Here is a 14,654-nt window from a genome sequence, read left to right as displayed (position 1 = left end):
GGTCTGTATCATGTACTCTCTAGAGGTAAAGATTATTATTATTATTATTTATTATTATTATTATGAATTTTTTTCTTCACAGAGTAGAATAAATTACAAATAATAATAATTTTTATTACAGCTTATACAGACCATAGCTGACATCTGTGACATAATATATACAGCAAGAGAGCCCGTGGTTATGCAGAGAATTTCTGGCAAATTAGGTTAATTTAGTCCCCAGGATGCAACGCACACCAGAAAGCTAACACCCAGGTACCTATATACTGCTAGGTGAAGAGACAGCAGGTGTCTTAAGAAACACGGCCAATGTTTCCACCTGTACAGAGGATCGAACCACGGACCTCAGTGTGAGCTGAGTGCGCTACTAGCCGAGCTACGGGACACCTTTAAATGAAAATAATAAGTGTTACAGCCACTGGAAATTGTAAAAAAAAAAAAAAAAATTATTTGATGAACAAATTATTGAAGACGGAGCTCCACGAGCGTAGTTTTGCTCTTATACCTAACAAGAGGCAATAATTAATTACGTAATCTCATGAAATGTAAACTAGTGCATTCACTGTAAGAAGAGCATGACAGAGATGGCTATGTCTAAAATCTGCAATTGTTCATGTCACACTAACACTCACCGAACAGAGGACTGTACACTTTGGCAAGCCTGTCGCAAAAACGATTTTGAAAGAATACAGGAAACATAACCAAGGCCTCACCCCTCGGCAGGGCCTCGCCCAGCGTTACGTCACCTACACAAATACATGTATTGTTCCGTGGTTTCCTTGTACTTGATAAAGCCTCTTATAGGTGAAATGCGTTTTATTCTTTCTTTATAGTTTGTGAGAGTCATGGGTAACACACACCACTGCCCATTACTTACTCTCCTTTTTCCTATATATAAAATACTTCAAACCTTGAGATGACTAAAAAACTAAACCTTCAATTTTTTATATAGTTTTTTTTCCTTTCTCAGCTTTTATTGTTCTCCGACATAAGTTGGTCTGGTGAATACACACACACACACACACACACACACACACACACACACACACACACACACACACACACACACACACACAAAGGCAATGGGGCCAGATAACATCTCCCCATGGGTATTGAGAGAGGGAGCAGAGGCGCTATGTGTACCCCTAACAACAATATTCAATACATCTATCGAAACAGGGAGATTGCCTGAGGCATGGAAGACAGCAAATGTAGTCCCAATCTTTAAAAAAGGAGACAGACATGAAGCATTAAACTACAGACCAGTGTCACTGACATGTATAGTATGCAAAATCATGGAGAAGATTATTAGGAGAAGAGTGGTGGAACACCTAGAAAGGAATGATCTCATCAACAGCAGCCAGCATGGTTTCAGGGACGGGAAATCCTGTGTCACAAACCTACTGGAGTTCTATGACATGGTGACAGCAGTAAGACAAGAGAGAGAGGGGTGGGTGGATTGCATTTTCTTGGACTGCAAGAAGGCGTTTGACACAGTTCCACACAAGAGATTGGTGCAAAAACTGGAGGACCAAGCAGGGATAACAGGGAAGGCACTACAATGGATCAGGGAATACTTGTCAGGAAGACAGCAGCGAGTCATGGTACGTGGCGAGGTGTCAGAGTGGGCACCTGTGACCAGCGGGGTCCCGCAGGGGTCAGTCCTAGGACCAGTGCTGTTTCTGGTATTTGTGAACGACATGACGGAAGGAATAGACTCTGAGGTGTCCCTGTTTGCAGATGACGTGAAGTTGATGAGAAGAATACACTCGATCGAAGACCAGGCAGAACTACAAAGGGATCTGGACAGGCTGCAGACCTGGTCCAGCAATTGGCTCCTGGAGTTCAATCCCACCAAGTGCAAAGTCATGAAGATTGGGGAAGGGCAAAGAAGGCCGCAGACGGAGTACAGTCTAGGGGGTCAGAGACTACAAACCTCACTCAAGGAAAAAGATCTTGGGGTGAGTATAACACCAGGCACATCTCCTGAAGCGCACATCAACCAAATAACTGCTGCAGCATATGGGCGCCTAGCAAACCTCAGAACAGCATTCCGACATCTTAATAAGGAATCGTTCAGGACCCTGTACACCGTATACGTTAGGCCCATATTGGAGTATGCGGCACCAGTTTGGAACCCACACCTAGCCAAGCACGTAAAGAAACTAGAGAAAGTGCAAAGGTTTGCAACAAGACTAGTCCCAGAGCTAAGAGGTATGTCCTATGAGGAGAGGTTAAGGGAAATCAACCTGACGACACTGGAGGACAGGAGAGATAGGGGGGACATGATAACGACATACAAAATACTGAGAGGAATTGACAAGGTGGGCAAAGACAGGATGTTCCAGAGATTGGACACAGTAACAAGGGGACACAGTTGGAAGCTGAAGACACAGATGAATCACAGGGATGTTAGGAAGTATTTCTTCAGCCACAGAGTAGTCAGTAAGTGGAATAGTTTGGGAAGCGATGTAGTGGAGGCAGGATCCATACATAGCTTTAAGCAGAGGTATGATAAAGCTCACGGCTCAGGGAGAGTGACCTAGTAGCGATCAGTGAAGAGGCGGGGCCAGGAGCTCGGACTCGACCCCCGCAACCTCAACTAGGTGAGTACAACTAGGTGAGTACACACACACACACACACTCGTGGAGGAGTCACGCAGTTTGAGCTCGTGTTTTGGTGGTAATTTCTGACTGTGCCATAAGGAATAGAGTGTGGGATATAGATGTGTGCATGCATAAGAGTGCATATAATCACTTAAGCCCCGAAAAAAGGAAATATAAGTGATCACAGAAAAGAAAACAAAGGAAATAGTGGCTGAGTGTTTAGTGGGGGCCGTTGGAAGGGTGAACGGTTGTGTCAGGCATAAATAGTGTTGCCATAATAACGCAGTGGGGTATTTGAAGAATAAGAGCGACTCAAGACCAGGGAGATAAGAGATATGTATAGATGTGTCAGTAAATACAGTGAGTGAGTGAAAAAATTAGAAGAGCTAGAGACTATAGTGCATACAGGAAGTTAGTGGAAAAATTACCGAGAAGCATCAAACAAATACATGTATTGTTCCGTGGTTTCCTTGTACTTGATAAAGCCTCTTGTTGTGCTAATGGGAGATTTCAACTATAGTCAGATTGACTGGAGCAATTTGACAGGAAATTTAGAGTCAGGTGACTTTCTTGATACGATCCAGGATTGTTTTTTAAAACAGTTTGTGACAGAGCCAACTAGAGGAAATAACCTCCTTGACTTGGTTCTTGCCAGTAGGTAAACACTAATTAATAATCTTGAGGTTAATGATGAGCTTGGGGAAAGTGATCACAAATCACTCAGTTTTAATATATGGAATTCCCCTAATAATGGCAATCAAGTCTCCGTCCCTGACTTTCGCTTGGCTGATTTCATAGGACTGAAAAATTACTTAGGTGGGCTGAACTGGAATGACCTGACTAAGGGTCAGGTAGGTTGCCGATATGATGCTTTCCAGGGCATAGTTCTAGCTGCTCAGTCAAATTATGTTCCAAATAGGAAAATCAGATCAAACAAAAATTATTCTAAATGGATGAACAATAGATTAAAATATCTGATTGGTCAAAAGAGAGGCATATATAGGCAAATCAAAAGAGGAGAGGGGCAATTAAGAAATCGATATATTCAGTTAAAGAGAGAAATAAAAAAGGGAATTAGAAAAGCAAAAAGAGATTATAAGGTTAAAGTTGCAAGAGAATCGAAGACTAACCCAAAAGGATTCTTTCAGGTATACTGAAGTAAGATCAGGGACAAGATAGGCCCACTCAAAAGTTCCTCGGGTCAGCTCACTGGCAGTGATCAGGAAATGTGTAGAATTTTTAACACATACTTCCTCTCAGTTTTTACACAGGAGGATACCAGCGATATTCCAGTAATGATAAATTATGTAGAACAGGACGATAATAAACTGTGCACGATTAGGGTCACAAGTGACATGGTTCTTAGGCAAATAGATAAATTAAAACCTAACAAATCCCCAGGCCCTGATGAACTATATGCAAGGGTTCTAAAGGAATGTAAAGAGGAGCTTAGCACACCTTTGGCTAATCTTTTCAACATATCACTACAAACTGGCATGGTGCCAGATAAGTGGAAAATGGCAAATGTGATACCTATTTTCAAAGCAGGTGACGGGTCCTTAGCTTCGAACTATAGACCAATAAGCCTAACCTCCATAGTGGGAAAATTTATGGAATCAATAATTGCCGAGGCAGTTCGTAGCCACCTTGAAAAGCATAAATTGATCAACGAATCTCAGCATGGTTTTACAAAGGGGTGTTCCTGCCTTACGAAATTATTAACTTTTTTCACTAAGGTATTTGAGGAGGTAGATCATGGTAATGAATATGATATTGTGTATATGGACTTCAGTAAGGCTTTTGACAGGGTCCCACATCAGAGACTATTGAGGAAAACTAAGGCACATGGAATAGGAGGAGAAATTTTTTCCTGGATAGAGGCATGGTTGACAAATAAGCAGCAGAGAGTTTGCATAAATGGGGAGAAATCAGAGTGGGGAAGCGTCACGAGCGGTGTTCCTCAGGGGTCAGTGTTGGGCCCCCTGCTGTTCACAATCTACATAAACGACATAGATGAGGGCATAAAGAGCGACATCGGCAAGTTTGCCGATGACACCAAAATAGGCCGTCGAATTCATTCTGACGAGGACATTCGAGCACTCCAGGAAGATTTGAATAGACTGATGCAGTGGTCGGAGAAGTGGCAGATGCAGTTTAATATAGACAAATGCAAAGTTCTAAATGTTGGACAGGACAATAACCATGCCACATATAAACTAAATAATGTAGATCTTAATATTACGGATTGCGAAAAAGATTTAGGAGTTCTGGTTAGCAGTAATCTGAAACCAAGACAACAGTGCATAAGTGTTCTCAATAAAACTAATAGAATCCTTGTCTTCATATCAAGAAGCATAAATAATAGGAGTCCTCAGGTTGTTCTTCAACTCTATACATCCTTGGTTAGGCCTCATTTAGATTATGCTGCACAGTTTTGGTCACCGTATTACAGAATGGATATAAATTCTCTGGAAAATGTACAAAGGAGGATGACAAAGTTGATCCCATGTATCAGAAACCTTCCCTATGAGGACAGACTAAGGGCCCTGAATCTGCACTCTCTAGAAAGACGTAGAATTAGGGGGGATATGATTGAGGTGTATAAATGGAAGACAGGAATAAATAAAGGGGATGTAAATAGTGTGCTGAAAATATCTAACCTAGACAGGACTCGCAGCAATGGTTTTAAGTTGGAAAAATTCAGATTTAGGAAGGATATAGGAAAGTACTGGTTTGGTAATAGAGTTGTGGATGAGTGGAACAAACTCCCAAGTACAGTGATAGAGGCCAGAACGTTGTGTAGCTTTAAAAATAGGTTGGATAAATACATGAGTGGATGTGGGTGGGTGTGAGTTGGACCTGATAGCTTGTGCTACCAGGTCGGTTGCCGTGTTCCTCCCTTAAGTCAATGTGACCTGACCTGACTAGGTTGGGTGCATTGGCTTAAGCCGGTAGGAGACTTGGACCTGCCTCGCATGGGCCAGTAGGCCTGCTGCAGTGTTCCTTCGTTCTTATGTTATCAACTTCTGGGACAGGACAGACCCGCAACGTTACTCCACTGCCAGCCGCAAGTAATATTCACCTAGTTTGAGTTGCATTGGGTCAATAGTACCTGTCTCTAGCTGGAATTGGGGGTCACTCTCCTCGAGCTATCAGAATTAGAATAAGCAGCATTTACTGGCATTTAATAGAATTTAGAGGTAGCGGCATATAAGCGAAGCCTAGTGTATTTATTTTTGAACGTAATTTTAAACGCATAAGAGTACAGTGGGAACCAAGAGATCGGGTACATATGCAATACATATGTAGTACATATGTGGGAAATAAGGACTGTTTACATAAACATATGCACACACACTAGGTGAGAACAGGCTCTGCTGTTAGGCACTTGAATAGCTGTAGCACACACACACACACACACACACACACACACACACACACACACACACACATACACACACACATGCACACACACACATGCACACACACACACACACACACACACACACACACACACACATCAGGAGGAGAGTGGTGAAGCACCTGGAAAGAAACAAGTGTATAATTGACAACCAGCACGGTTTCAGGGAAGGAAAATCCTGTCACAAACCTAGAGTTTTATGATAAGGTGACAGAAGTAAGACGAGAGAGAGGGGTGGATCGACTGCATTTTTTTGGACTGCAAGAAGGCCTTCGACACAGTTCCTCACAAGAGGTTACTGCAAAAGCTAGAGGATCAGGCACACATAACAGGAAAGGCACTGCAATGGATCAGAGAATACCGGACAGGGAGGCAACAACGAGTCATGGTACGTGACGAGGTGTCAGAGTGGGCGCCTGTGACAAGCGGGATTTCACAGGGGTCAGTCCTAGGACCTGTGCTGTTCTTGGTATATGTGAACGACATAACGGAAGGGATAGACTCAGAAGTGTCCTTGTTTGCAGATGATGTGAAGTTAATGAGAAGAATCAAATCGGATGAGGATCAGGCAGGACTACAAAGAGACCTGGACAGGCTACAAGCCTGGTCCAGTAACTGGCTCCTTGAGTTTAACCCTGCCAAATGCAAAGTCGTGAAGGTTGGGGAAGGGCAAAGAAGACCGCAGACACAATATAGTTTAGATGGCCAAAGACTGCAAACTTCACTCAAGGAAAAAGATCTGGGGGTGAGTATAACACCGAGCATATCTCCTGAGGCACACATCAATCAGATAACTGCTGCAGCATACGGGCGCCTGGCAAACCTACGGATAGCGTTCCGATACCTCAGCAAGGATTCGTTCAAGACTCTGTATACCATTTAGTCAGGCCCATACTGGAGTATGCAGCACCAGTTTGGAATCCACACCTAGTCAAGCACGTCAAGAAATTAGAGAAGGTGCAAAGCTTTGCAACAAGACTAGTCCCAGAGCTACGGGGATTGTCCTATGAAGGAAGGTTGAGGGAAATCGGCCTGACGACACTGGAGGACAGGAGGGTCAGGGGAGACATGATTACGACATATAAAATACTGCGCAGAATAGACAAGGTGGACAAAGACAGGATGTTTCAGAGATAGGACACAGAAACAAGGGGTCACAATTGGAAGTTGAAGACTCAGATGAGTCAAAGGGACGTTAGGAAGTATTCCTTTAGTCATAGAGTTGTCAGGCAGTGGAATAGCCTAGAAAGTGACGTAGTGGAGGCGGGAACCATTCATAGTTTTAAGATGAGGTTAGATAAAGCTCATGGAGCAGGGAGAGAGAGGACCTAGTAACAATCAGTGAAGAGGCGGGGCCAGGAGCTATGACTCGGCCCCTACACCCACAAATAGGTGAGTACACACACACACACACTGCAAGAAGGCGTTTGACACAGTTCCACACAAGAGATTAGTGCAAAAACTGGAGGACCAAGCAGGGATAACAGGGAAGGCACTACAATGGATCAGGGAATACTTGTCAGGAAGACAGCAGCGAGTCATGGTACGTGGCGAGGTGTCAGAGTGGGCGCCTGTGACTAGCGGGGTCCCACAGGGGTCAGTCCTAGGACCAGTGCTGTTTCTGGTATTTGTGAACGACATGACGGAAGGAATAGAATCCGAAGTGTCCCTGTTTGCAGATGACGTGAAGTTGATGAGAAGAATTCATTCGATCGAAGACCAAGCAGAACTACAATGGGATCTGGACAGGCTGCAGACCTGGTCCAGCAATTGGCTCTTGGAGTTCAACCCCACCAAGTGCAAAGTCATGAAGATTGGGGAAGGGCAAATAAGACCGCAGACGGAGTACAGTCTAGGGGGGCCAGAGACTACAAACGTCACTCAAGGAAAAGGATCTTGTGGTGAGTATAACACCACGCACATCTCCTGAAGCGCACATCAACCAAATAACTGCTGCAGCATATGGGCGCCTGGCAAACCTCAGAACAGCATTCCTACATCTTAATAAGGAATCGTTCAGGACCCTGTACACAGAGTACGTTAGGCCCATATTGGAGTATGCGGCACCAGTTTGGAACCCACACCTAGCCAAGCACGTAAAGAAACTAGAGAAAGTGCAAAGGTTTGCAACAAGACTAGTCCCAGAGCTAAGGGGTATGTCCTACGAGGAGAGGTTAAGGGAAATCGATCTGACGACACTGGAGGACAGGAGAGATAGCAGGAATATGATAACGACATACAAAATACTGAGAGGAATTGACAAGGTAGACAAAGACAGGATGTTCCAGAGATGGGACACAGCAACGAGGGGACACAGTTGGAAGTTGAAGACACAGATGAATCACAGGGATGTTAGGAAGTATTTCTTCAGCCACAGAGTAGTCAGAAGTGGAATAGTTTGGGAAGCGATGTAGTGGAGGCAGGATCCATACATAGCTTTAAGCAGAGGTATAATAAAGCTCACGGTTCAGGGAGAGTGACCTAGTAGCGACCAGTGAAGAGGCGGGGCCAGGAGCTCGGACTCGACCCCTGCAACCTCAGCTAGGTGAGTACACACACACACACACATACAACCTCCACACACACACACACACACACACACACACACACACACACACACACACACACACACACACACACATACAACCTCCACACACACACACACACACACACACACACACACACACACATATATATATAGATATAAATATATATATATATATATATATATATATATATATATATATATATATATATATAGAGAGAGAGAGAGAGAGAGAGAGAGAGAGAGAGGCGAGAGAGAGAGACTCTGGTTATTTTTATAGAGCCGGACTTGAGTCCTGGAAATGGGAAGTACAATGCCTGCACTTTAAAGGAGGGGTTTTGAATATTGGCAGTTTGGAGGGATATGTTGTGTATCTTTATACGTATATGCTTCTAAATTGTTGTGTTCTGAGCACCTCTGCAAAAACAGTGATTATGTGCGAGCGAGGTGAAAGTGTTGAATGATGATTAAAGTATTTTCTTTTTGGGGATTTTCTTTCTTTTTGGGTCACCCTGCCTAGGTGGGAGACGGCCGACTTGTTAAAAGTATATATATATATATATATATATATATATATATATATATATATATATATATATATATATATATATATATAAGTATATATATATATCGTGCCGAATAGGCAGAACTTGCGATCCTGGCTTAAATAGCAACGCTCATCTTGCCATATAGGACAAGCGAAAATTTGTGTATGCAATAATTTCGCCAAAATCATTCTGATCCTAAAGAGAAAAATATATTTCACTGTGTTTGTTATGTATTAAATTATTGTAAACTTTTCTAAAATATATTTAGTTGGGTTAGGCTAAAATAAATTGCGCTTGTTGTAATAAGGTTAGGTAAGTTTTCTAAGATTCTTTTGATGCAAAATTAAAAAATTTTACATTAACATAAATGAAAAAAATATATCTTTAAACATATAAGAAATTTTTGTTGAAAGGACTTAATTTTAAATGAGTTCTTGCTCATTGACCAGTTTTACATATGAGGCACGACATATATATATATATATATATATATATATATATATATATATATATATATATATATATATATATATATATATATATATATATATATATATACATACATACATACATACAGTGCAGGTTTCTCCCCGGAATTGTTTGAATGGTTTCTTCTCCTACCTAATAGCGTAAGCCATTATTGTGACATCATATGTCTGTCTGACTGTCTTCCTGCCTAACTAGCAAGTGTCTGTCTTCATTAAGAACAAAAATTCACAATACCGTGACTGGAACAATACACAAATAACCCGCACATAGCAGAAAGAAGCTTATGACGACGTTTGAGTCCGACTTGGACCATTGACTAGTCTAAGTCGGACTGTCGTGGAAATAAGTCACTTTGTCGGACTTTTTAGGATTATCTTAGGTTCTCTACACATATGCTGCTATGTATGATAATCTGTGTAACTGTATTTGTGTATACCTGAATAAACTTACTTACTCATAAACTTTCTCCGTATGCTTTTTTTTTTTTTTTTTTTTATTGCTCAGGGTTTCACAAGGTTACGTTAAGGTTCCTAACTTCATTTACAAGCTACGAGTTGTTACCTACATCAGCTCATTTGAAAGCCATTTTATTGTTATGAAACGTAAATATAGAGCAAGATGAAGTTGGAGCCATCTGTGGACCAGCAATTTCATTTGATCAACTGACTTTATTTCGTTGATGTAATATTGTACGAACAATCTCCAGACTCGAGTCATCATAGGAATAAATGTGTATTGTTTGTCTTCATGCTTGCCAGCATAAAAAAAAAGTATGTGTTACTTGTAACAAATACTTTTTTTCAAAACGATTCGGTTGAAGGTGTTATCTGCTTCTGGCAGCGAAACGTTTCCTTACTACAACCTCCATAATAGTGTTTTGCATCTAACATATAAACCATTAAGATCTCCCAAATTAAAATTCCCCATTTATTATCCTAGCATATTTAGAAGAAATAGCATAATCAATAGGTGTCGTGCGGAACCAGGAAAATGGTAAACAATCAGACTCGATCCAGGAAAGTTTGGATAAGTCCAGTTCCTTGGGTCAGGAGTCCCTTACTGCTATCAAGATTCCTTCCTTCACAGGATGGAAAACTTGTTATGACCCACTTCGTGCATTCTACTTTTATTCTAAACTACGGGTGGGGATTGAACTCGTGGCGGGTGAATGGTAAAACTCCAGGCCAGCGCGTAAGCCAGTCCATCAGTCTTTTCAAGATTGATAGACTGATTACATCGACTTCAGGCTGAAGGACTGATCACCTCAAACTTCTGATCTTCACCATTGTTTTTGTGTAGGACCGATGAAGCCACTGTGCGACGCAACGCTTCATAATTAAAGATATCCCAGTGTTGCACACGTGTCTAATTTGTCGACTTGTTGGTTCTCTGAACCATTTATGTACAGGAACAAGACCCGTGATGGGCTGGGTTCAAGACCCGTGTTGGTCCAGGTTTGAAAGCAACGATGATAGTGTTGATATTTGCTTAACTGTACCTCGTGTATGTAGTTGGGGACCTGGTCGACACTGCTGAATGTTGTGGTGTTGGGATGGACCAGGTATAGCAGAGTGCCCACACGTTGTAGTAGTGACCGCTCCATCACTTTTGCTGCACACTGTGGGAGACACTGTATCTGTATTATTATTATTAGTAGTAGTAGTAATAGTTCTATAGGGGAAGCAATAAATGTGCATGTGTGTGTGTGTGTGTATGTATGTGTACCCATCTATATGTACTCACCTATTTGTGGTTACAGGGGCCGAGTCCTAGCTTCTGACAACCCCCCCCCCCTCCCATCGTCCTTTTCGCTGGTCGCTATTAGTTACACACACTCCCTGCTCCAAGAGTTTTACAGTTCTTCTTAAAGCTATATATGGATCCTGCCTCCAATACTTCACTCCAGATTGTTCCACTTCCCGACAACTCTGTGGCTGAAGAAGTACTTCCTAACATTCTTATGACTTATCCGAGTTTTTAGCTTCCAATTGTTTCCACTTGTTCCTGTGTGTGTGTGTGTGTATGTACTCACCTAATTGTGGTTGCAGGGGTCGATACTCAGCTCCTGGCCCCGCTTCTTCACTGACTGCTACTGGGTAGTCCCTCTCCCTGCTCCATGAGCTTTATCATACCTCGTCTTAAACTATGTATGGTTCCAGCCTCCACTACATCCCTTGCCAGACTATTCCACTTCCTAACAACTCTGTGGCTAAAGAAATACTTCCTAACATCCCTTTGACTCACCTGAGTCTTCAGCTTCCAATTGTGACCTCTTGTTTCTGTGTCCCATCTCTGGAATATCCTGTCTCTGTCCACCTTGTCTATTCCACGCAGTATTTTGTATGTCGTTATCATGTCTCCCCTGACCCTCCTGTCCTCCAGTGTCGTCAGGCCGATTTCCCTTAACCTCTATACTCACCTAGTTGTACTCACCTAGTTGAGGTTGCAGGGGTCGAGTCCAAGCTCCTGGCCCCGCCTCTTCACTGATCGCTGCTAGGCCACTTTCCCTGAACCGTGAGCTTTATCATACCTCTGCTTAAAGCTATGTATGGATCCTGCCTCCACTACATCGCTTCCTAAACTATTCCACTTCCTGACTACTCTGTGGCTGAAGAAATACTTCCTAACATCCCTGTGATTCATCTGTGTCTTCAACTTCCAACTGTGTCCCCTTGTTGCTGTGTCCCATCTCTGGAACATCCTGTCTTTGTCTACCTTGTCAATTCCTCTCAGTATTTTGTATGTCGTTATCATGTCCCCCCTATCTCTCCTGTCCTCCAGTGTCGTCAGGTTGATTTCCCTTAACCTCTCCTCGTAGGACATACCTTTTAGCTCTGGGACTAGTCTTGTTGCAAACCTTTGCACTTTCTCTAGTTTCTTTACGTGCTTGGCTAGGTGTGGGTTCCAAACTGGTGCCGCATACTCCAATATGGGCCTAACGTACACGGTGTACAGGGTCCTGAACGATTCCTTATTAAGATGTCGGAATGCTGTTCTGAGGTTAGCTAGGCGCCCATATGCTGCAGCAGTTATTTGGTTGATGTGCGCTTCAGGAGATGTGCCTGGTGTTATACTCACCCCAAGATCTTTTTCCTTGAGTGAGGTTTGTAGTCTCTGGCCCCCTAGACTGTACTCCGTCTGCGGTCTTCTTTGCCCTTCCCCCAATCTTCATGACTTTGCACTTGGTGGGGTTGAACTCCAGTAGCCAATTGCTGGACCAGGTCTGCAGCCTGTCCAGATCCCTTTGTAGTTCTGCCTGGTCTTCGATCGAATGAATTCTTCTCATCAACTCACGTCATCTGCAAACAAGGGCACTTCGGATTCTATTCCTTCCGTCATGTCGTTCACAAATACCAGAAACAGCACTGGTCCTAGGACTGACCCCTGTGGGACCCCGCTGGTCACAGGTGTGTGTACTCACCTAGTTGTACTCACCTAGTTGATGTTGCGGGGGTCGAGTCCGAGCTCCTGGCCCCGCCTCTTCACTGATCGCTACTAGGTCTTCACTATGAGAGAGAGAGAGTGTGTGTGTGTGTGTGTGTGTGTGTGTGTGTGTGTGTGTGTGTGTACTCACCTAATTGTACTCCCCTAATTGTGGTTGCAGGGGTCGAGACTCAGCTCCTAGCCCCACTACACTGATCGCTACTAGGTCTTCACTATGAGAGAGAGAGAGAGAGAGAGAGAGAGAGAGAGAGAGAGAGAGTGTGTGTACTCACCTAGTTGTACTCACCTAGTTGAGGTTGCGGGGGTCGAGTCCGAGCTCCTGGCCCCGCCTCTTCACTGATCGCTACTAGGTCACTCTCCCTGAGCCGTGAGCTTTATCGTACCTCTGCTTAAAGCTATGTATGGATCCTGCCTCCACTACATCGCTTCCCAAACTATTCCACTTACTGACTACTCTGTGGCTGAAGAAATACTTCCTAACATCCCTGTGATTCATCTGTGTCTTTAGCTTCCAACTGTGTCCCCTTGTTACTGTGTCCAATCTCTGGAACATCCTGTTTTTGTCCACCTTGTCAATTCCTCTCAGTATTTTGTATGTCGTTATCATGTCCCCCCTATCTCTCCTGTCCTCCAGTGTCGTCAGGTTGATTTCCCTTAACCTCTCCTCGTAGGACATACCTCTTAGCTCTGGGACTAGTCTTGTTGCAAACCTTTGCACTTTCTCTAGTTTCTTTACGTGCTTGGCTAGGTGTGGGTTCCAAACTGGTGCCGTGTGTGTGTGTGTGTGTGTGCTCACCTATTTGTGGTTGCAGGGGTGTGTGTGTGTTTGCTCACCTAATTGTAATTGCAGTGGTCGAGTCATAGCTCCTGCCCCCGCCTCTTCACTGGTCGCTACTAGGTCCACTCTCTCCCTGCCCCATGAGCTTTATCATACCTCTTCTTAAAGTTATATATGGATCGTGCCTCTACCACATCACTCTCCAGACTGTTCCATTTCCTGACAACTCTATGGCTGAAGAAGTACTTCCTAACATCCCTGTGACTCATCGAATTTTCAACTTCTACTTATGACCCCTTGTTGCTGTGTCATATCTCTGAAACATTCTGTCCCTATCTACCTTGTCAATTCCTCTCAGTATTTTATGTTATCATGTCCCCCTCCCCTATCCCTCCTGTACTCCAGTGTTGTCAGGTTGAGTTCCCTTAACTTCTCCTTGTAGAACAAACCCCTTAATTCTGGGAGTACTCTTGTTGCAAACCTTTGCACTTTCTCTTAATTTCTTGACGTGTTTGACCAGGTGTGGGTTCCATACTGGTGCTGCATACTACAGTATGGGCCTGACGTACACGGTGTATACTGTCGTGCACCCTATCACTTAGGTTTGCTGGAAGCCTCCGTCTCCACTCTGAATACCTCCCTGTGAGTTCCCCTCCTTCCTTCCTCAGCCAGATTACCTGATCCCTGATTGTTGTTTTCCTCCTGATGTGACTATAACAACTTTGGGGCAGATTTGGCTTTTGATGGTATATCATTCTTGTATTGACGCTAGGCTTCTTTCCCTATCCATGCATGTTCATTTCTGGCTCTTCAGCTCAACTC

The 14,654-nt window shown here is 43.4% G+C and overlaps 1 protein-coding gene and 1 long non-coding RNA gene across 5 annotated transcripts in view; one reads left to right on the top strand and one right to left on the bottom strand.

The window, feature by feature from the left end:
- LOC128693243 (uncharacterized) overlaps positions 1–14,654 on the top strand; it is a 70,166-nt gene that overhangs the window by 7,836 nt on the left and 47,676 nt on the right. The window lies entirely within an intron of this gene.
- LOC128693239 (alkylglycerol monooxygenase) overlaps positions 1–14,654 on the bottom strand; it is a 38,945-nt gene that overhangs the window by 15,528 nt on the left and 8,763 nt on the right. For 2 of the 4 annotated variants that reach the window (XM_053782780.2, XM_053782782.2), the window contains one exon: positions 11,109–11,228. The exons of 1 other annotated variant lie outside the window; for it this stretch is intronic. In XM_053782780.2, the coding sequence (XP_053638755.1) occupies positions 11,109–11,213 (105 nt within the window). In that variant the 5' untranslated portion in view covers positions 11,214–11,228. Of the gene's footprint in view, positions 1–11,108; positions 11,241–14,654 lie in introns of all 4 variants that reach the window. One more of the 4 variants, XM_053782781.2, reaches the window with a different exon arrangement.

Source organism: Cherax quadricarinatus, chromosome 28, assembly GCF_038502225.1.
Source record: "Cherax quadricarinatus isolate ZL_2023a chromosome 28, ASM3850222v1, whole genome shotgun sequence".
Classification (NCBI taxonomy): domain Eukaryota; kingdom Metazoa; phylum Arthropoda; class Malacostraca; order Decapoda; family Parastacidae; genus Cherax; species Cherax quadricarinatus.
This window is presented reverse-complemented; position numbering and strand designations above follow the sequence as displayed.